General features: G+C 34.8%; 3 protein-coding genes across 3 annotated transcripts; 2 read left to right on the top strand and 1 right to left on the bottom strand.

The window, feature by feature from the left end:
• Positions 1–2,074: 2,074 nt before the first annotated feature.
• Positions 2,075–6,682, top strand: LOC116128785 (protein ABC transporter 1, mitochondrial). The gene is made up of 8 exons (XM_031414541.1): positions 2,075–2,677; positions 2,980–3,205; positions 3,639–3,791; positions 4,006–4,164; positions 4,537–4,696; positions 5,359–5,468; positions 5,749–5,865; positions 6,208–6,682. The coding sequence occupies exons 1-8, from the start codon at positions 2,142–2,144 to the stop codon at positions 6,598–6,600; spliced, it is 1,854 nt and encodes a 617-aa protein (XP_031270401.1). The 5' UTR covers positions 2,075–2,141; the 3' UTR covers positions 6,601–6,682.
• A 771-nt stretch (positions 6,683–7,453) lies between these two features.
• On the top strand, positions 7,454–11,671 carry LOC116128786 (pectin acetylesterase 3). The gene is made up of 12 exons (XM_031414542.1): positions 7,454–7,756; positions 7,841–7,923; positions 8,035–8,164; positions 8,266–8,339; positions 8,665–8,751; positions 8,848–8,972; positions 9,075–9,135; positions 9,374–9,427; positions 9,520–9,597; positions 10,365–10,470; positions 10,592–10,737; positions 11,207–11,671. Exons 1-12 carry the CDS (start codon positions 7,570–7,572, stop codon positions 11,312–11,314), a joined length of 1,239 nt encoding a protein of 412 aa, XP_031270402.1. The 5' UTR covers positions 7,454–7,569; the 3' UTR covers positions 11,315–11,671.
• A 1,407-nt stretch (positions 11,672–13,078) lies between these two features.
• LOC116128756 lies at positions 13,079–16,104 on the bottom strand. Its single transcript, XM_031414503.1, has 4 exons — positions 15,108–16,104; positions 14,557–14,608; positions 13,777–14,114; positions 13,079–13,467 (listed from the first exon to the last, which is right to left on the bottom strand). The coding sequence occupies exons 1-4, from the start codon at positions 15,886–15,888 to the stop codon at positions 13,382–13,384; spliced, it is 1,257 nt and encodes a 418-aa protein (XP_031270363.1). The 5' UTR covers positions 15,889–16,104; the 3' UTR covers positions 13,079–13,381.
• Positions 16,105–22,725: the final 6,621 nt, after the last annotated feature.

The following is a 22,725-nucleotide window of genomic DNA, read 5'->3' as shown; positions in this document are numbered from 1 at the left end:
AATGGGTGAGATTATGGATAAGTGGGTTTTATTCTTATTTATCAAAGGTATATGGAATAAGACCACGACGCCCATTACTGGTATAACTTGATATCAGAATATAATATTCCTTCTGCAAATTGCTTATTTGTTTCAGATTCTGCTAAATTAAAAATATTTATCTGCAGACAATGCATCGAATCGATGCGTTGATGATGGACTTGGTCAGCAGATATGCAGCCAAATATTCTTTTCTCATAACTCTTTAAATAACTTTCTTACATCTATTTGCAGATTTTTGTTTAAGTGACCTAGTATTGAAGAAATCAAACTGTTGTACGTGTTACGGAGAAGCTTTTCATGTTTATATTTTAATACCCTTTCTTGTAATTACCATATGTTCTTGCTAGTATTTTAGGCTCCGATTTGTATTATTATTTCTACCCATATTTTCAATCCTATTTTCCAAATATTGTTTGGCACATTATTTGAGAAATATTAGTCTATTTTTTTAATTATTTTAGACCGCTTCAGTTTATTAATTTCATCAAATACCCCCAGACAAAGTTTAAAATTTAATAAAAACACCCTCATCGACCCATACTTGCCAGATTCTGACAACCATCATCGGTGGTAGCTGAAATCTGTCACAACGGTCTACAACACCACTGGAAATGGCCGGTAATTCATCGATTTGGCCATCAGCGACGGTCAAAGATATGGCAATCGTTGACAGTCAACGATGGCCAAGATAGAGTTTTCCGGTCGTCAACGGCCAGATCTGACGGTAGATCTAGGCTTTTTTTACCAAATTCGTCGTAGATCTAGCCAGAAAAGGCCATATCAACGCCCTACCGCCCAGATCCCACTGGTCTGTGGTGTAACACAATTTTCTGACCAGATTCTGGCGGTGGTGGCTAGAATCTGGCATTGTGGGTGGTGGGAGAGTTTTTATCATTTTACAAAATTTTTATATATTGAGGTGTTTAGTTAAATTAACATACTTATGGGGTTTTTTATAAATTTTTAAATTTTACCTCGTAGTACTCCCCTATTTAACTACCCAATATTATTCCTAAAATTATATCTAAAATAATAAAACAAACGTACCCTTAAATTTCAAAACATCTGACCCGGAGACATTTGACTTTCATTCTTTATTTGGGAAAAAGGAAAAACAAAAGCAATTAGTATTTGACGATTATGTTTAAGATAATAAGCTAAAGCTCTATTTATTTCGATTTATAAGAGTTGTAGTTTTTACCTTAGTAACGATCTAGAAGCGGACTATTCCAACTTCCGCATTTGGGTAATGTATTTTGTCAACTAGGGAGGATATTTTATTTAGAGTAAACGACCTTTCCTCTTCAATGATAGTTTAATGACTTTTTTTTTTTTTCTACATATTTTTAAAATACTATTTTATTATCATTATTTTTTTTTTCAATTATCACTTATCAAAACCTCTCAAATCCTACTCCAGCTGATCTCGTTAATTACCAACAATCAAGTGATTAGGGTTTATGTAACCTTCCCTCTCAAATCTAATTTCAATCAATCTCAACTACTAAAATTCAATATTTCATCACTAAAAGACTCATCGACTTCCTCTCTTCATAAACTCCAATAGTCTAGAGTTTACTCTCTGTTTATTATTAGAATATAAATTTAAATAATAAAATAGTATTTTAAAAGTTTATGAGTAAAAAAATTCATTAAATTGTATTTTGTTAAAAAAAAATAATAATAATAAAAAGTAGTAAACTCTTTTATTTACTATAATCAAACAGGCTTTCGGCCTCCAGAGCCCAGCTATAGTATTGGGTTGATGACTCGACCCATTACCATTAGTTAAACCAACTTATCTGCTTGCTTAGAAGCCTTGACATTTCAATTTGAATTGGGCAGTTTGGCAATTAGGTTGGACTGTGACGCAACTCCTCCGCCTACTACTTTGTAACTTCGTGGATGGGACAAGCTCCACGTTGGCCCAGTTTCTTCCACTCTGTTCCCAACCATCGAAGTTTCCGTTAGTTTTTATTTTTATTTTTCTATACTTCACGTATATAACGCTTGCAAGAATCCGTAGATTAAATTTAAAATCGAAAAAAAGAGCAAGCAAATTTCAAAACGTTATTGCAGACAATTTGCGCGCGCCACAAATGAGTTGGGTTAACCACCTCGGCAGGCTCGTCAACGGCGTCTCATTAGTGGCCAAAGAAATTGCCAATCGTTCACAAGCAATTGAGAGTGCAAGAACAGGAGATTTTGAAACCCTAATTACTTCATCACTTAAAAAAGCCATAGTTACCGCCACCGACATATCGGGTCTGACGAAAGGAACCGTTCGCGAGGTGTCCAACCCTAAGACCAAAGAATCCGTCGTTTATTTTAATAATTATGCTGACGTGGCCGATACGACAGCTCCTCCGGAACAACTACGGAGTGATGAAAATGAATGTGGTGTTGATGAATATGTATCATCTACTAGCGGTCTTTCTTGTGATTCGGAGAAATCGGAATCTGAGGTTGTTGATTATTCTGTAGAGAAGGAAGATTCTGTTAGAGAATGTAATTCCAATAATATGGGTCCTAAAACCAATGTTGATGTTAGGGGAGAAGTTCAGGTGGCGCCAGAGAAGAGGCGAAGGCCGAGAGAAAGGAAAGTTCCTTCCACGCCTTTTTCTAGATTAATTGGGTTAGTTTTCCCACTGGTTTCTGATGATTAATGTTTTTAAATTTTTGTAGTTATTATCATTGTTGTAATTAACTCATTGCGTGGTTAATTTGTGTTAGTGAATGAAATATAGTAGAAATCAATTTTAGTTTCTGGGGAAATGGCTTTGGTATCAATTCTATTTTCAAGCTTGAGGATAATTGGTTTAGAAAGGGCATTTTAAATTATGGCAGTTGGGAAATCATTATTCAAGCTGTTGTATATTGTTATATGTGAAAATAAACTTTAGATTATCCCTAATTAGCATTATAAAACTTCTAAAGGTTTGCTGGTCTAGGAGCTGGTCTTGCATGGGGAACAATTCAGGAATCAACCAAGAGGATTGTCTATGGTACACCAAGCTCAAAAGACAAGCAATCAGCACTTTCACCGTTTTTATCTGATAAAAATGCGGAACGCTTAGCTCAGGCATTATGTAGAATGCGTGGAGCAGCGCTCAAGATAGGGCAGATGTTGAGCATACAGGATGAATCTCTTGTTCCTGCTCCGGTAGGTTAAATATATATATCTTGGTTTATCTGTATAATTGATTATGGAAGTACATATTATTATAAAAGAATCTTATTGGTTTTAAGTGTTGTCTAGAATTTCTCTTAGATTCTACTATATACTTCTTTTTAACATCTTAACTTTAACTATAAGCTACCAGCATGTATGGCTGAAGAAGTTCAAAATTGCATTTCGCTAGCTTTATGCTAACTATAAACTATGGAGCTGAAATCTTAGGATGCAGTTTAAGCATGTCAACAGCAGCTTAATGCTCCGATATAAATATATAATATTGGGTTTACGATCTGTGAGCTATTTTTGTTTTCATCCTGTTTTTCTGATTTTTACTATCAATTTGTTATCTCTATTTTATCTACTTCAATTAACATCTAGTTATTGCCATTGTTCTGACATCTTTCATTGTTCTCTATAGATCTTAGCTGCACTGGATATTGTTCGTCAAGGCGCTGATGTAATGCCAAAGTGGCAGCTGAATCAAGTTTTGGAGTCCGAATTAGGTCCTGATTGGCAGTCCAAGTTGACTAGTTTTGATTATGAACCAATGGCTGCTGCAAGTATAGGCCAGGTGATGCATCATATCCGTGTTTTCATTGAACTATGTAATTATCTTCTAAGGTTTTTAGAGTCCGAAAACATAGAAAGGATGCTGTTTTCTCAGTTTTGATGGTAGTTGGTGGTTTAATTTTAGATATCCATTTAAAAAAAAAAAAAAAAATTATTTGTCAATATTTGAAACACTATTACTTACCTTGACCTCACAGTAGTGGAAACAATTGTAGGTCCACAAAGCTGTCACAAAGGATGGTATGCAGGTTGCAATGAAAATTCAATACCCTGGAGTTGCAGATAGCATTGAAAGTGACATTCAGAATGTAAAAATATTGTTAGACTATACAAATCTAATTCCAAAGGGACTTTATCTTGATAGTGCTATGAAGGTACGTAATTGCATATTTATCGTGTGCTGCTTGCATAGTTGTAAGATGTTAATGTTATTATGTCATATGTTAATGTTATTATGTCATATGTGAAGCGGCTAGGTAGGATTTATTTATATTTTTTATTAACTCATGTTATTTTCTGTAGTCCACAAATCTTGTTAAGATTGCTTGATTTGCTTACGAAGCTTTGTCTCTTGTCTGTTCCTACATTGATTTCTGATTTATATATATACGTACTGTTTCACGAACAGGATGCATACTCAATTATGGGAGGTTACATGATGTAAATTTACGGATGGTTTTTACTCAAGCTCTAGAATATGATAAATTTATTATTGAAATGTTCAAATTTTTTGCTTTTGTTCATAGGTGGCTAGAGAAGAATTATCTCGTGAATGTGACTATGTACTGGAGGCAGCCAATCAGAAACGTTTCCGTGATATGCTTTCCAATTTGAAAGGGTTTTATGTTCCGATTGTTGTAGAGAATATTTCAAGCAAAAGAGTTCTAACTACAGAACTTGTTTCTGGTAGTCATACTATATCATTTATATTGCTCTTTTGCTTAAATTATGAGGCTGTGTTATCTGATACCAAAAACAGTAGTATTTTGATCTTTGGTAATCCAAAATGTAGGACAGTTTCTTGCAGTTGTGTATAATAGTTATTTTGATCTGTGATCCATTGAGAACTTCTAATGGATTGAGATCGATAAATGTGATATGTGTTGAAATAGGAGACTCAACTTTTTAGGATAGATCATTGTTTCAATCTAATTCTCATTTACAAATCACAGCTTTGTTTCTAATCTCTTTCTCACTTTTCCTCTCTGGAGTCATGGATACATAAGATAGGTATAGACCAGAATGCTGACGACATGTTATGTATATATGTACTAGGTTTGGCAGTCCACATTCTTACACATATTGCATGTAATTTGAGTTGGCCTAAAGTTGCCTAACTGGATTAACACTTGATTTCACAATTTTTGTGTTTTTTTTTCTTTACTGTTTATTTTGTATGATTTGCATTTAATTGTCAGTTTTAACATCGCTCTTTTCTGTAATGGACACAATTGAACCGCCTCAAATAGTGTTTCCTTCTATTTTTCATATTTAGTAGATTAGCCTAATATAATTAGAAAATGTTTTAATTTATCTTTATGGTTAAAAGTGTTATTTACTGTCTACAGGTATTCCAATTGACAAGGTGGCACAACTAAACCAGGAAACTCGTAATTATGTTGGGAGAAAGTTGCTGGAACTCACTTTAATAGAGCTGTTTGTCCACCGCTTCATGCAGGCATGCTTTCTTCTCCTCCTGCCCCTGTTTTCTTTAAACTGTATCAACAAATAACTTATTATCTATTTTTCCTCCCTTATTTCTTTTATAAAATTAGATAAATTTTGGCACATAATAACAGAGGATAAAGTACTTGTGTGGTTGAGGTGTGTCAGGAATTAAAGTTGATGTCATGATTACTGTGCCTGTTTTCAGTATGATCTTATCCAGTAAAAAGTTTTACCATTACTCACGTTCCATTTCATTTTTCCTTTGTTTCTGTTTGCATGTGCTGATTTAGACTGACCCTAATTGGAGTAATTTCTTATATGATGAGGCTACAAAAACGATCAATCTCATTGACTTTGGTGCAGCTCGAGAATATCCTAAAAGCTTTGTTGATAGTTATCTAAGAATGGTAAATTCTCTTTCCTCAACACTTGAGTTCCTGTGTTGCAGAGTTCAAGTGATATAAGCTATAGTACACATTTATTAGTATTGGCCAACAATCTAGGTTCATGATAGATCTGTCTAGCCAAAAAGCTCCTGCTACCAATTGGTCCTGTGGGGATGTGGCATCAGCATATACTGCATTGACATCAGACTGAGAGATAGGTTGAAATATAAACCTATCTTGGTGGATTACGCATTAGTCTCTAAATTGATTCTAGATGGTTGGAATTTGGATTTCAATTGGTAGTTTTAAATATCTCAGTTTGGAGCTAAACTCACAATGTGTTTCCACATGTACTTTGATTAGGTTCTGGCCTGCGCAAATGGTGACAGAGATTCTGTGATTGAGATGTCAAGGAGAATTGGGTTCCTAACAGGAATGGAAAATGAGATAATGTTAGAGACTCATGTGCAGGCAGGTTTTGTTGTGGGATTGCCATTCTCAAAGCCTGGAGGTTATGATTTCCGCGCCTCCAACATTACCCAAAGCATGTCAAACCTCGGGGCAACAATGCTGAGACACAGGCTCACACCACCCCCTGATGAGGCATACAGTCTTCATCGGAAGCTTTCAGGTGCTTTCTTAGCTTGTATTAAGCTGGGGGCTGTTGTTCCATGTAGAGAACTTCTACTCCAAGTGTACGATCATTATGATTTTGGAGAAAATAGTGGTGAGAAATTGTCAAGCGGCTCACTTTAATAGGTATTGTTTAATTATTCAAGGTTTAATAATTTGGGATGAAACTAATCTAGAGTTTAGCATACACAATATTTGAATCAACTGTGAGTCAGCAATTATTATTAGAAGTCAAATTTTTGTTCCGTTGTAAAGGAATAGAATGTATCAATAAACCCTTTTTATCTTCTTGGGTTTGCAAGTATTTCATATTTCCTCCACTGCTGAGTATGGGAATGGGGCAGGCTGCAGATAATTGCCATTATTAAAAGTGAATGTCGCCGTGAATTTAGGGAAGAGTGAAGACTTTTGTTTGGGAGTGGGGGTGTATGTTATCGAATTTTGAGCCGAATGAATTTTATTCCTTTTTATTGGGATTTTAGATTTACTAAATTTTTAGAATTTAATTTTTTTCAATTGGTATTCATAAAATAATTAATTTGTAATTAAAAAAAATCAAAAGGTGGATTTTATTACTTTATATAGCTGTTCCTATCCAAATCTACAAATGATTTCATGAGCCCATGTAGTTTGAACTTATCCATGTGACATCTTATTCACCCCTGCACATATCTATAAAAAATAATATTGCCGTAGTTGCTTCGGGTTTCACGATAAATAAAAGCCGAAATAAGACTACAACGGTCTCCCAAGTCCCATCATGAAATATATACCGCCTGACATGGGTTTGTTTGTGTGTTTTTAATTTACTATTAAATGATTTTTTTTTAACTGTTGTCAGTGACTAACTGGAAACTACCCAATAGACAAATAGCAAAAGCAAATTGTCATTATTATTTCATTGCCAAAATAATAATAACCAGAAATAAATGAGATTCCATCCATGACAAAAAACAACTGTTTAGTGTCCTAAAATTAGTTGAATTTGACACGGCACGCCAGACCAGAGTAACAACTACGGTCATATATATAGCTGCATCTCCATTTATATAATTCTTCAGCATTACTTCAACTAAGAAAATTAATAACAGAATGGAGCGTGCGTTCTTTGTTTGCATTTTTTTGTGTTTGTGGTTTGTTTTGAGCCGATCTGCGGATTTCGGAGATGGAGTAAGTGTGCTTTCTTACTTAGAGAGCGATGCTGCGGCGTCTGGTTCTCCTTCCGAGCCTCTCATGGTCCCTCTCACTCTTATTCATGGAGCTGATTCTAAGGGAGCTGGTATATTTTACTTCTCGATTTTTAGTTACAATTTGTTTTGATTTGAGTTCAGATTTTTATTTTTTATGTTTTATTACGCGGCAGTGTGTTTGGACGGGACGCTGCCTGGTTATCATTTCCATCAGGGGTCTGGATCAGGTGCAAGCAACTGGCTCATTCACTTTGAGGTTTGTGATAAGTCATATCATATAATCTTTTGAGTTCAATTTGGTAAAGTTAATGTTAGCACTCTGTTTTCAGGGTAATTATTTTCATTTGTGTGGTTTATATTGATGCAGGGAGGTGGGTGGTGTAATACCATTAAAAGTTGTGTCTTCCGTAAAACCACTCGTCGCGGTTCGTCAAAATTTATGGAGAAGCAATTACCATTTACGGGAATATTGAGCAACAAAGCTGAAGAAAATCCTGGTTTCTATAAATCCACATGCTTTTACTTGTCAGATTGATATCCATTTCTCGTCGTCTTAATGGATCGCATTACGTTTTGGATGGCCTTGTTATGTTTTCAGATTTCTTCAACTGGAACAGAGTTAGGTTACGTTACTGTGACGGAGCATCTTTCAGTGGGGATAGTCAAAATGAGGTTTGTCCAAATACATTAACTTACTTAGACCGTAGAAAATTTTCCATAAATCGCCTAGTCACGTCAAATTAGTGGTTAGATTGTAGCTAATATTTTTGAAATATGTCAACAAGTAATTTTCTATATGCTATAATTTGAAATTATTCAACTGCATGTTTCTTTAGCGGTTTTATGAGTTTACTGGTATAACATAGTCATTTGGGTTGGCGTTACGAACACCCCTGTTTTAAATGAATCTCTTTATAGTCAGCTAAAGTAAAGTCTTGGGTTCCTTTGTGGCTCTGACATTATTGATTATACTTATTTTGAGTGATTCTCGTTTTAGGCAGCACAACTAAATTTTAGAGGACAGCGTATCTGGTTAGCTGCAATGGAAGATTTAATGGCCAAGGGAATGAAAAATGCTGGACAGGTTTTGAATTTAAAATGTTATTTTCTTTTTCATTTTCTATTTAATTTTAGTTAACTTTTGAATTTTTATCATTGTTTTATGCATATATTTACTCAGGCTCTTCTTTCTGGATGCTCTGCTGGTGGTCTAGCATCCATTCTTCATTGTGATGAGTTTCGGGACTTATTTCCAAAAACAACTAAAGTGAAATGTCTAAGTGATGCTGGAATGTTCCTTGATGCGTAATTGTCTATAATCTTTATTATCTTAATTATGATATCCATTTAAATTCATTTTTTTAATCTGTAAGCACGTTTCACTGACGATCTTCATTTATTCTGTAGAGTTGATATATCTGGTGGGCGCACCCTAAGGAATATGTATGCAGGCGTGGTTAGCTTACAGGTACCATAGAAAATTTTTAATTTCTGCGATGGAAACTCAATTTAAATATGCCATGAAGTTCTCTATTGATCTTTTGTTTTTTTGCTCATTTGCTTTTTAATCACGGGTTTGATCATAGAAATAATATTAGGTGGTGTGTTAGAATGATGATGTTTGAACATAAAAGTCCTTAGTGCTTTCTAGCCTTTAAAAACCCTTTTTCTGCTTTATACTATTGAGCATTTTTCTGAATTATTAGGGAGTACAAAAGAATCTGCCAAGTACTTGTACCAGCCAGCTGGATCCAACTTCGGTAAGCATCTGTCTTTTCTTGATTGAAATTTACTAACGTCTAGATTTCAAACAGTGAAATATGTTTACTGACTCACTTTACTCTCTCTGTAGTGCTTCTTCCCTCAAAATTTAGTCGCAAACATCAAGACCCCTTTGTTTCTTCTCAATGCAGCATATGATGAATGGCAGGTAATTCCTAATTCACATTCAGCGGACTTGGCTTCTTTCCCTTTTGCTTGGAAATATCAAACCTAAAAGCCTACTCAGAATCAATTAGTAGTAGACTTAGGACATAGCTTACATAAGACCTCNTTTTGCTCATTTGCTTTTTAATCACGGGTTTGATCATAGAAATAATATTAGGTGGTGTGTTAGAATGATGATGTTTGAACATAAAAGTCCTTAGTGCTTTCTAGCCTTTAAAAACCCTTTTTCTGCTTTATACTATTGAGCATTTTTCTGAATTATTAGGGAGTACAAAAGAATCTGCCAAGTACTTGTACCAGCCAGCTGGATCCAACTTCGGTAAGCATCTGGCTTTTCTTGATTGAAATTTACTAACGTCTAGATTTCAAACAGTGAAATATGTTTACTGACTCACTTTACTCTCTCTGTAGTGCTTCTTCCCTCAAAATTTAGTCGCAAACATCAAGACCCCTTTGTTTCTTCTCAATGCAGCATATGATGAATGGCAGGTAATTCCTAATTCACATTCACTGGACTTGGCTTCTTTCCTTTTTGCTTGGAAATATCAAACCTAAAAGCCTACTCAGAATCAATTAGTAGTAGACTTAGGACATAGCTTACATAAGACCTCTAAGCAAGCAGAGAAATGCTTGTGCCCTCCCTTTGCATGTAGACTGATTTAATTATCACATTCTCACATGTATTTCTGAACCATATGGCCTCTCAAATGCTGAATCTTATATTGATTCACGTATATTTGTGTTCATCAGGTCCAAGCTAGTTTAGCTCCATCATCCGCTGATCTTGATGGCAACTGGAAAGAATGCAGATTAAATTTTGCACATTGTAATTCTTCACAGATCCAGTTTTTCCAAGGTCGCTCTTCTAATTTATTTCTGTGGTGCAAAAATTTCAATTTTCAGATAATAACTAAATTTAAATATGGGCATGCATTAATTTCTATATTCTCTTTTCTTCTTACCCTTGTATGAAGCAGACTTTAGGGATCAAATGCTCGATGTCGTAAAGACCTTCTCGAAGTCAAACCAAAATGGCTTATTCTTAAATTCCTGTTTTGCTCATTGCCAGTCTGAGAGGCAGGATACATGGTTTGCTAATGATTCTCCTGTTATTGAGAAAAAGGTTTGCCAGTTTTTATGTTATTTCAAACAGCAATGTCATAGAATGATACTACGGATATTTATGAATCTAGTCATAGTTTTGTGAACGTGAATCTTTTTATATTTAAACCTTAAGTAATATGCGATTATGGCTGGAAGTACCTTCGATTCCATTACATTTTGACTGTAGTGGGATGGTTTGATAGAAGAAGTGGGGGTGGATAAGCATATAATTTATAATACATCATTTTTTACTCAGAATAAACTTATGCAAGGAAGAGAATTAGACATATTTTTATGTATTTACAATTATAAGTCAGATAATTAGGAATGAGATTGCTGGACCATGTTAAAATTACCTTATAGTATAAAATCATTAGAGAATAAACGATGATCCAATGAAAGGAATAATTGGAATAGGAAATTAATTACATGCGTGTTGTGTCATGAAAATCATTATATAATGTGTTAATTTTATTTTCAACATGCAGAGGGTTGCAGAATCTGTTGGAGACTGGTATTTTGATCGAGTAGCTGTCAAAGCTATTGACTGTCCGTTCCCCTGTGACAACAGCTGCCACAATCTAGTGTCTAAGTGAGTGAGTGAGAAATTATTCATGGGCCCAAGCCATTTAATCATTATAACAAAATGTCATTTGTAGACTTTGTATCATTCATTAACTTGATGATAAGGCTGTTAATTGCTGAAGAATGTGAAGCAGTGGCTATAATCATTCTTCCTCTGTGTTCTAGCAGATTATAAGTCTATGTTTTCTTGATAGGACATTGAGGTTCCTCAGGCTTACCTACGTGTTAATTCTATTTCTCTGCCTCAAAATTATCTGTAGAACACTAAAATCTTGCATAGCTTCTGCAATGTATGATTATGATTATGGAAAAACAGTATCATATTCCCCTATAATTTCCTTCATAAATTGAGCAAGTTTTTTTCTTCTTTTTTTTTTTTTTTTTTAACGTCAGACTTATAATTGTTATCTTTAGTGAAATCATTCAATAGTATAATTCTAAGTTGGAGAAATGTAAACTCATGTTTGTAGCCATCCGAGTGCACTATACATGACAGGAGAGAGCTGACTGATAAGAAAAGGGTAATGATAAAAGTAAAATTTAATAATTTCTCGTTGCTCTACATGTATTAGTAGAGATTATATGTCTGATTATGGCATAGTTACATGATTTCATCTGAAATAATATAAGATTTTAAATAGAATAGTGAAGCTTAAATTTTGTCTAGTTTCTAGTTTTCTGCATACTAGCTGCACCTCACTGAATTCCTCTTCCTCTTTATCTCAACTGTGTTAGACTGAAACTAATGTCTTCCTCTGCAGTGATGTTAAATCAACCATAACAATCTCCCAGTCCACAAGGTTAAGTTTTACCTTCCTAAGTCTGCTTAGTGCCTCTTTGATATCCTTGACATGTCCAAATGCACAATGGGGTTTCAGTTTAGTCAGAGATTAATGATTGTATTATCAAGTCTGCATTAATACAGACATGTTTTTATGTTTTTCACTTATTTTTGTTTTTCTCTGCGGCTGCCTACATAGTTGGTATTCTCTCAGTGTCTCAATATTTTCATATAACTAGAGTTGTATTGCCAGAAAGTGAATCAGGAGAGGGGTTTTTGAGGTTGTTACCCAGTTGTGATTTATTGACATCTCATTAGCGTTTCATATTTTCATCTATTATGCGATTATGCATTCATAATGATTCCTGTCCAAAAATGAATAGACCTTTTACATAAGAAATTATGGGTAACAATAATATGGCTGATAATTGTAGGTACAATATCGTAAATGTCCAGGACCAAGCTACTCATTTATAGAAGAAAGGATAGGTAATAATAATGTCAAGGACCAAGGTATTGGTATTGGTATTAGTATTTAATTTTCTTTTGCTGACTTTCAATGGCTGAATTATGTTTAATTGCTTCACACATTCTTGGAGTTGGTAGGATCCAAAGCGTGAAAAATTAGGCTGACAGCAATACCAAATATCTCTTTTAATTTGTTTTGAATAGATAAATCTCCAAAGGTCTGCAGCACATCTATTGTATATAGATCAGTAAATAGCCTGTGACGCAGGATGCTCGGATAATTTTAAGATAAACCAAAACAATCTGTAGTTTTATAGTATGGTTCGACCAACATTGAAACCCCAGATCTTCAAGTTGAGCTCACAAATGCCACATGAACAATCACATCATGTTAAGTTTTGAATCGATTGACACCCACTTTCTATGAACAACACACATCCTTAACACAACTCAATCCCTACGTAAGCTGTGCTAATTAATCAAAATCTAACAACAAACACTTGGTAATAAAAGAGTACACCATAAGTATGTTCCAAGTCCATCATCAAGATTCAAGGCTCCAACTTGGTTGGGATCGTGTAATATTTACAAGCGAAGAGATTTACAGAGTAATAGTATGGTTGTAGTGAGCAATTTAAAAAAAAAAAAGAAGAAGAAGAAAGGAAGTGGAAACCCCTCAAAAACAAATGCTAGTCTTCCAAGCAAGAAAAAATGAAGAGAAAGACCTGCAAAAATAACTCTTTTTGTAGGAAGGAAAATAAAGAAGTAACACTCTTCGACAAACAAACAGAGGAAGTTAGGAGCCGGCAATTAATAGAGACATATATAGTCAAGCGCTGTGTCGAGATGCAGATGCAAGCGCCACTGCTTGTGCCCATACCTTCAGCCGAGCCTTCACATCTCGCGGATCATCGCCTGAATTAATTACAAATTCAATACTATCAATCACCCACAAACACAGATCACAGAACCTCAGGAATATAATCTTTCTACAATCATATTAGATTTTTGACAATGCCACAACACTAATATCGCAAAAGTAATGATATTTTAACCCAAAAAATAAAGACAAAATTTCTATGATTATTCTCAACTCTCTTCACTTTACTTCTTTTTTATCAATAGGGTCTCAACTTTATTTCCAACTCACATGCTGATGGACTTTAAAGAAGAAAACTTTTACTGATAAGTGTGCGCCTGAGAAAAGAGAATGAAAAACTATACCAGGACTAGAGATACGCCACTGGGCGATGGGAGAATTGCCGCCACTGCTGGTATCAAGTGTTGATCCAGACAATGAAACACGATTAGGCATCTCCAACATTCTTTCATGTTCCAACTCAAACCCCAGATCTCTACAAGCCTTCATTTCCTCCATATCCATACACAACGACCTTCTCCCTCCCTTTGGCCTTGTTATTACCACCACCCCTCCCCCACCACTCCCTCCTCCTTCACTTTCCCCACTCAAACTATTATTCCCATAATTACTCATAACGTTCTCCTCTTCATCTTTCTTATTAAACTTAACATCCACCCATCTTTCTCTTACGANAGCACATCTATTGTATATAGATCAGTAAATAGCCTGTGACGCAGGATGCTCGGATAATTTTAAGATAAACCAAAACAATCTGTAGTTTTATAGTATGGTTCGACCAACATTGAAACCCCAGATCTTCAAGTTGAGCTCACAAATGCCACATGAACAATCACATCATGTTAAGTTTTGAATCGATTGACACCCACTTTCTATGAACAACACACATCCTTAACACAACTCAATCCCTATGTAAGCTGTGCTAATTAATCAAAATCTAACAACAAACACTTGGTAATAAAAGAGTACACCATAAGTATGTTCCAAGTCCATCATCAAGATTCAAGGCTCCAACTTGGTTGGGATCGTGTAATATTTACAAGCGAAGAGATTTACAGAGTAATAGTATGGTTGTAGTGAGCAATTTAAAAAAAAAAAAGAAGAAGAAGAAAGGAAGTGGAAACCCCTCAAAAACAAATGCTAGTCTTCCAAGCAAGAAAAAATGAAGAGAAAGACCTGCAAAAATAACTCTTTTTGTAGGAAGGAAAATAAAGAAGTAACACTCTTCGACAAACAAACAGAGGAAGTTAGGAGCCGGCAATTAATAGAGACATATATAGTCAAGCGCTGTGTCGAGATGCAGATGCAAGCGCCACTGCTTGTGCCCATACCTTCAGCCGAGCCTTCACATCTCGCGGATCATCGCCTGAATTAATTACAAATTCAATACTATCAATCACCCACAAACACAGATCACAGAACCTCAGGAATATAATCTTTCTACAATCATATTAGATTTTTGACAATGCCACAACACTAATATCGCAAAAGTAATGATATTTTAACCCAAAAAATAAAGACAAAATTTCTATGATTATTCTCAACTCTCTTCACTTTACTTCTTTTTTATCAATAGGGTCTCAACTTTATTTCCAACTCACATGCTGATGGACTTTAAAGAAGAAAACTTTTACTGATAAGTGTGCGCCTGAGAAAAGAGAATGAAAAACTATACCAGGACTAGAGATACGCCACTGGGCGATGGGAGAATTGCCTCCACTGCTGGTATCAAGTGTTGATCCAGACAATGAAACACGATTAGGCATCTCCAACATTCTTTCATGTTCCAACTCAAACCCCAGATCTCTACAAGCCTTCATTTCCTCCATATCCATACACAACGACCTTCTCCCTCCCTTTGACCTAGTTATTACCACCACCCCACCCCCACCACTCCCTCCTCCTTCACTTTCCCCACTCAAACTATTATTCCCATAATTATTCATAACGTTCTCCTCTTCATCTCTCTTATTAAACTTAACATCCACCCATCTTTCTCTTATGATCTTCCTCCTCCGCAAGTTCCTCTTGATCTTTTGTTTTAACACACCCTTCTGTACTTCATTTTCACTTGCATAATCTTTGACACAAATAAATTGTTGACCGATGGAACTACGATTTCTCCGGCGAGGTGGTGTTGCTGGCAGCGAGTAACACTCTGGTTCTTTTTCTGAATCAGATGACAGCTCACCCAATCCTTTGAAATCTTTATCATCAGAGAATTCTTCATCAGCATCACCATCAAAGCTTTCTATAGATAATCTTGTCATAGACATCCTCATGCGTTCATCGTTATCATCATCTTCATCTTCGTTCATGTACATGGAGCTTTTACACATGGACAGCCTAGACAAGTTGTGGGGCACTTGATGTTGGTGATAAAATCCATCGTCAGTATCATCATATTCATCTTCTTGCGTAGAAGAAACAAAATTCATACTTTCATCTGATGCCATGGCTACTAAATCAATTATTCTGTATATAAACTGTGAGCTAAGAGCAAAGGAAAAAGAAAGAGTGAAGAATATATAGAAGAAAGTAAGAGGAAGAATATAGATGAGTGCGAGCACCTAGTAATACTGTGTAGCGCTTGAGCTTTTGTGAATCAGCCGTTACTAATAAAATTTCTCGATAAGGTCAATGTAAGTGGTAAACTCAATCTCCTAACCAGCAACTCATTTATAACAACCTATACATTTTTCATCCCCAATTTGCCCTTATTAGTCTCACCGTGTGTCATCTATCTACTTGAGCTTCCAGGTGTTCAACAGAGTTCAGATTAATTAAAATAGAATGGGTATAGTAGTAATTGAGTCGAAATGAAATGGTGTGACACATTGATTGCAGTGTATAGAGTACAGTAGACTGCTGGATGCAGTCGCAGCTAATTAGAAGTTTCATAGTAATAATTAAACCATCCACACGGCAGCGTTTAGACAAACAACGTAGAGAGTCAGAGAGTAATAGTGGTGGTTCAGTGTCCCACAGGACTGTGATAATGACACGTAGCATCAATGATTGTTGATACTGGGCCCATATCAATTCGTTAAGGGGTCAAGACTGTAACTCGTGGGTACTACAAAGATAAGGGTGACTACACTCATGACTCACCCCACCTGCCTGCACGCTTTCCTATACTACTCTCATTTTCACTTACTCATTGGCCTTCCCCCATTTCCCTGCCTGTTCATTATCTTTTCTTAACAAAAATATTTACTCAAATCAAGAAAAGCTCTTTTATTATTCCTGTTTTCACTTTACACTGCTTTTCCTACTTTACTTTATTTCCATCTCAGCTGTATGGCCAAATATTTTGGTTGAATTAAAGTGGAAATAGTACAGTAATATGACACGTTTTGGGAACCGGAAGAGAAATCCCATGTGTCAAACTCGTTTATTGCATATAATATGACACGTAAAAAACCTGTTTTAAATTTGATTGGTGTTCGAAATTGCCCTCCAAGTGTTGAGTTAATATAGGTTTATAAAGGCGACAAATCCAAAGGTTAATGAAGGGTAATTTAGGAAGTGGATAAGAACAGACGGATAGTAGCTATGAGTTTGGCAGTATTAGGCCCACCAGATTGTGATTAAGCGGATGAGGATGATGTATACAACCGCGTTTAAGGACAGTTGTCCGCGTTTTCATTCTTAGGACACGTCCTCCAGGCCCTTTTGGGTCCACCACGACTCAGCCCAATCAACTTAGGACCACGTGGCATCATTACTTGCACCCGATATACTACTTTCTTATCCTCTCTTCTTCACTAAAAAAAACGTGGGTCCCTATTGTACAACAATGTTGGAGCTGTGCTTTTACTTTTTTTTACAATTTTTTTATGATTTCTTTAGCCACCCTTTTTATCTTAAATTTTTATTAATTATTATTACAAATTAAAGTTTAGTAAGATCAGCCGCTCACCGACCGTTGATCTATTGACCGGTCGCTTGTCCAGGCAGGTTGGTTGATGGCAATGGAAATAGACGGCTTGCATCGTCACAATGTATGATTAAGATGCTTACACGTGTGCATATTTAATATCACAGAAATTAAATCTTATAAGGAGATCCACAGAGAGGTGAAGTGATGTGATTGTGTGGATAGGATTTATTTAGTCCTTGAGTGAATGGACCCCATAATTATTAGGATGAGTGGAGTGGTCCCCTATTGATCAAGTCTTCCGGGTGATTTGATACACTGCTATTTAGTTGAATGATAATAATAATTATAATGTAATTAATTAGAAAAGAGTAAACGACATTTTCCCACCCAAGGTTTGGCGAATGTACTTTCCCACCCATAGTTTCATAAATTACAGTTCTCATCCTTAAATTAATAGAAAACTGTTTAATCTAATAATTAAAAAGGAAATTAGTCATTTCAAATATGAAAATTTCAATAAACCCCTGACTTCTCAAATTCACCCCATCGACAATTTCAGGTCATTCTTGTATGTTCCTGGCATAATCGAACCCTCCTAACACCACCATTACAATCCCCTCAACCCCCACATCGAAACCCTTAACCTCCCCGCTTAATTGAACCCTACAATCGCTAACCCTCGCTTTTAGTTTCAATCAGCGTTACATCCAAATTTGAAATTCCTGCAGGTCTTAGTACTAGAAACCACCCCAACACCACTAATAGCATCACCGACTTCCCCCTATCAAAACCCCTAACATCGCAGACTGCAATTAACCGCTGATCACTACTGCCTCTCCCTTAGGTTTTCGTGTTTTGTCGCACATTTCCAGGCAAATTCCAACACTTCGTCAAGGTGCAATCGGGTGAAAAAGTTATGGGTTTTAATAAGGAGGATAAGGGGATGTTAACAGTGGTGTCGAGGAGGTCCAATGGTGTCGAAATCATGCCTGATTTTTGGCTTGGCCGAGATCTCCTTTAAGGGTTATTTGAGAAAATTTTGAAAAATGGGGGTTATTATTTTGAGAGGAAAGTAATGGTGTTAATTTAAGGGTGAGAGTATGTAATTTATGAAACCATGGGTGGAAATGAAGACTCGCTAAACCTTGGGTGGGAAAATGCTGTTTACTCATTAGAAAATGGTCAAACCAGAGGCATGAAAGGTTTGATTATTTGGCATGATCAAAATCTTTTTAACGTTTGCGAGAAAAGAGGTAGTCAAAATTTAAACTCCTTTTAAAAGTAATTATGTTAATTAATTAAAATCAAAGGAAATGAAACGCTGTTAGCATGATTGACTAATTAACTTTCCCTTCTTTCATTCAATTAGAAGGTTGGTGTAAATACTTATATACTAAATAATTGCTTCATTAATACACTTTACCATTTTCTAATTTTAATAAAATGATTATTATTACATACATTATCTTTAAAAGAATAATATGATCGTGTCTTTATTTAACAATCTTGAAATCTTTGTCCAACCACTAACATTCTTCAATAATAAAATCATTGCATTGACCCCATTCAAACAACCCTATGAAACATATTTCTTCAGCTTTGAATTTCTAGAAAAAACGCCAAGTGGCCAACTACATTTGGGACTCAAAGGAATATTTTAAAATAAAAAAATAAAATAAAAATTGTAATCAACAAATACCCAACACGAAGCTCCGTTAAAATAAATAAAGGTTAAAGAAATCGCATTTGAGTCTTACACGGCCACGATTTTTTAAACAGTTGATACCAATAAGAATATGCCGACGCGTTAGAAATTGATAGGCAGTGGGCTCCAGAGCCTTTGGGATTGGGACTCAGTATTGTTTGGTTAGAAAGAAAGAAAGTCCAAGGAAGAGGGCAGTGTATTAATTATTTTCTTGAGAGTGGTTTTAGTAAACAAGAAGATTAAAGCGTTGGCATAGATGAGATGACATTACCATCTTGTCAGTTTGTAACTGTTCCTTACTGGGAAGAAAAACTCCGCGTGAGAGAAATTAAAATAAAATTTCACATCAAAGTAATTTAATATATTTGGCAAATGAGATTAATTGCTTAGTGTGGTGACAAAAGCAATAGTAACAAAGTTATTTAAATAGTTTCACACTTGAGTTTGGTAGGATTGGATTTTTTTGTTACAAATTAAATGTAAATGGGTCCATTTGGTCATTTTTCCAATGGGGTTGAACATCTTGATCACCAAATTAATTGAAATGAACGTGACACATCACATATGAGAAAGATGGAAATAAAATTATATTTGATATATTTTCATTCAACAAATTTAAAAAACTAATAACTGAATATAAGATATGTATAAAATAGTTTAGCTCCCAATTCCTTAACTTTTTGGTCCATCCATAAGAATGGTTTTAAATGGGCCTAAAATATGGATACATAAACAGTTTAGCCAATAAAAAAGATGGTGCTTTTACCTAAGCTTTATTGAGAAAGAGAGTAGTGAAATCAAAAGGCATCGATGGAATTCAGTCTTTTAATTGCTTTCGGCCTTTAGTTTGACCTTAATGAGATAGGATTGTAGTCCTCTTCTCTCGCCCATAACATAACTCTTTAACATTAATGATATGGAAGCTTCTAATCTTTTATTTTCTTTTCTTTTTTTTTTCTCATGCATTAGTTGATAAAAGTTATTAACAATATAATGAAGTAAAACCTCCTTATAGTGATATTTTATATAGGAATAAATTCTATATAATCATAAAAAATTTAATTCTCAATTTGGGATAGTTATAAATAAGAATAAACTTTATATTGTAATAAGTTATAAATTTTTTAATTCCCGTCTTAAGAAAAGTTATCTCCACATAGTAATAATTATTTGTATATTGTAAAAAAAATATATGTTATGTTACATTAAAGGTTTATGATGAAATAAAAAATTTATCTAAAGTTATTTGAGACAATGATTTATGCTTTAGAATTGTTATCAAATCTTCTAACTTGCGGGTATATAATAACTCGCTAGCATGGACACCTTCTTGTTGAAGCTAAAATATTTCTAGCTTCTCAAGCATCTTTAGAGTGGCACGAAACTTTTTTCATTTCCGTACTATCATCCTCAGAATTATTTCCTTTCTCTTACTGTCTAATTGCATCAATTATTTCTTCTTCAGTTAAAGCATATATGACTTGTTGCTCATTTGGATGATCGAGGAAGACATTAATATCCATTCGATTAGTGTAGTGAAGTTGTTAAATTTGATCACTCAATTCTGCAATGACTTTTCTATTCCCTTTATCCACTTCGTTTGTAACTTGCAATTCATCGACATCAGAGGTCCTAATTTTGCAATGCTTAAAACAATTGATAATTGTCTGTGGCTTCACATCAATTGACCATGCAGCAACTGTATTTACCATTCCATCAAGGATACTTATATTTTCTGGTTCCAATTAGAGGTGGAACAAATGGGCCGGGTTAGGCGGGTCAACCCTAACCTGACCCGCGTGCAACCTCCGGGCAGGTCGGGTTGCTATATGGCAACCCGGCGACCCGCGAGTTACACTTTTGTCCTTTCTAAGAAAGAACCGCCAACTCGGTGAGTTGGCTGTTGCAATAACAGTCAACCCGCCGGGCTGACCCGCGAGTTACAACAGCCAACCCGCCGGGTTGACCCAAAAAAAATTAAAAAAAAAATAATTTTTTTTTTTTGAATTCCCCTTTTATCCTTGAAATATAGCCGTTTTACAGCAGTTGGAGGGATCATTTTCATCATTTTATTTCCCCAATTTTTTCTATAAATTGGCCCTAAACTCTCATATTTTCTCACAACTCAAATTCTCTCATTCTCTCTAATCTCTAATCTTTATTGAAATCTCTCAATTATTCTCTTAATCTCTTTGTTATCATTTATCAATTTGCTCTTATTTTAATTTTTATTAGTTTTTGCAATTTTCAATTCATATTTCTAATTTTCCATATTCCAATATCCAATTCTCTTTCTTTAATTTTTTATTTCTTTTACATCAAATTTTTTTTTTTCAACTACAATGGATAGATATTTCTCTTCTATCAATTTCAATGAGGAAGGAAACTACTATCATAGTCCTAGTCCTGCTGAATTTACTAACATGAATGCAGGAGAAGATTCAAATAGTCCCGCTTTCCCAGTCTTAGAATCCGATACACCTCAAAATATGCCCCCGATTCCTCCCCATGCTGCTACACCTACAGCTCCCGGTGGTTCTAGAGTCGTCCTTGTAATCGTTGTCCTCGTCCAACTTCATCTCAAGCTGAAGCGGGTTCATCAACTGCTGTCGGAAGCGACGACAGACACACATCAGACATTTGAACACATTTCGATAAGTTTTACAAGGTAGAAAATGGAGTTCAAGTGAAGAAAGCAAGATGCAAGTATTGTGGAAATGTTTATAAAGCTGATTCAAGTAATGATACTAGTACTTTAAAAAGGCATGCTAATAAACATATTGCTCAACATGGAAATAGAGAAACCAATCAAACTCAAATAACTAATATGGGTACTAGTTGACGTTATAATTCTAATGTATATAGAGAACAATTAGCTTTATATATTGCTACAACTGATCAACCTATTAATATGGCTGAAGATAAATATTTTGAAAGATTTATTAAAAATTCATTTTTTCCAGGATTTAAAAATTATTCTAAAACTGCAACTAGAAATGATTTAATACAATTGTTTAAGAAAATGAAATTAGAATTAAAAAATAAAATACATACTTGTCATGTTAGTGTGGTTCTAACTGCCGATATTTGGAGTTGTAGAGCTAAACAAGATTATATTTGTGTGACTAGTCATTATTTTGATAATGAATGTAAATTAAATAAATCTTTATTAGGATTTAGATTAATGGATGTTGATCATAATGGTCAACAAATTTATAATAAAATTGTTGAAATTTTAGAAGATTATGATATTGTTACTAAAGTGATAAGTTTAACTTTAGATAATACAAGTTCTAATAGTAGAGCTATCGATTATTTTCAAAGTAATTATCCTTTATATAACAATTTGAAGTTTTTTCACCAGCATTGTGCATGTCATGTTATTAATTTAATTGTGAAAAGTGGTATGAGAACAATTAAAGAAAATATTGATAGAATTAGAGATTGTTTAGCTTGGATTACTGGTAGTAACAAAAGAAATGCTGAATTTCAAGATGTTTGTATAAAATCAAATATGTCTCCTAGAATTTTTGCATTAGACATGCCTGTTAGATGGAATAGTACTTATTTAATACTTGATTCATGTTTACCTTATGCTAATTTAATTAGTTATTTTGTAGCAAATAATAGAGGTCTGCATTATTTGGTAGAAAATGATTGGCAAATAGCTAAAGTATTTCATTCTTTTCTTAAAATTTTTTATCA

This window comes from Pistacia vera, unplaced genomic scaffold (assembly GCF_008641045.1).
Source record: "Pistacia vera cultivar Batoury unplaced genomic scaffold, PisVer_v2 Contig204, whole genome shotgun sequence".
Classification (NCBI taxonomy): Eukaryota; Viridiplantae; Streptophyta; class Magnoliopsida; order Sapindales; family Anacardiaceae; genus Pistacia; species Pistacia vera.
The sequence above is the reverse complement of the archived record's forward strand: the minus strand, read 5'-3'. Positions and strand labels throughout refer to the sequence as shown.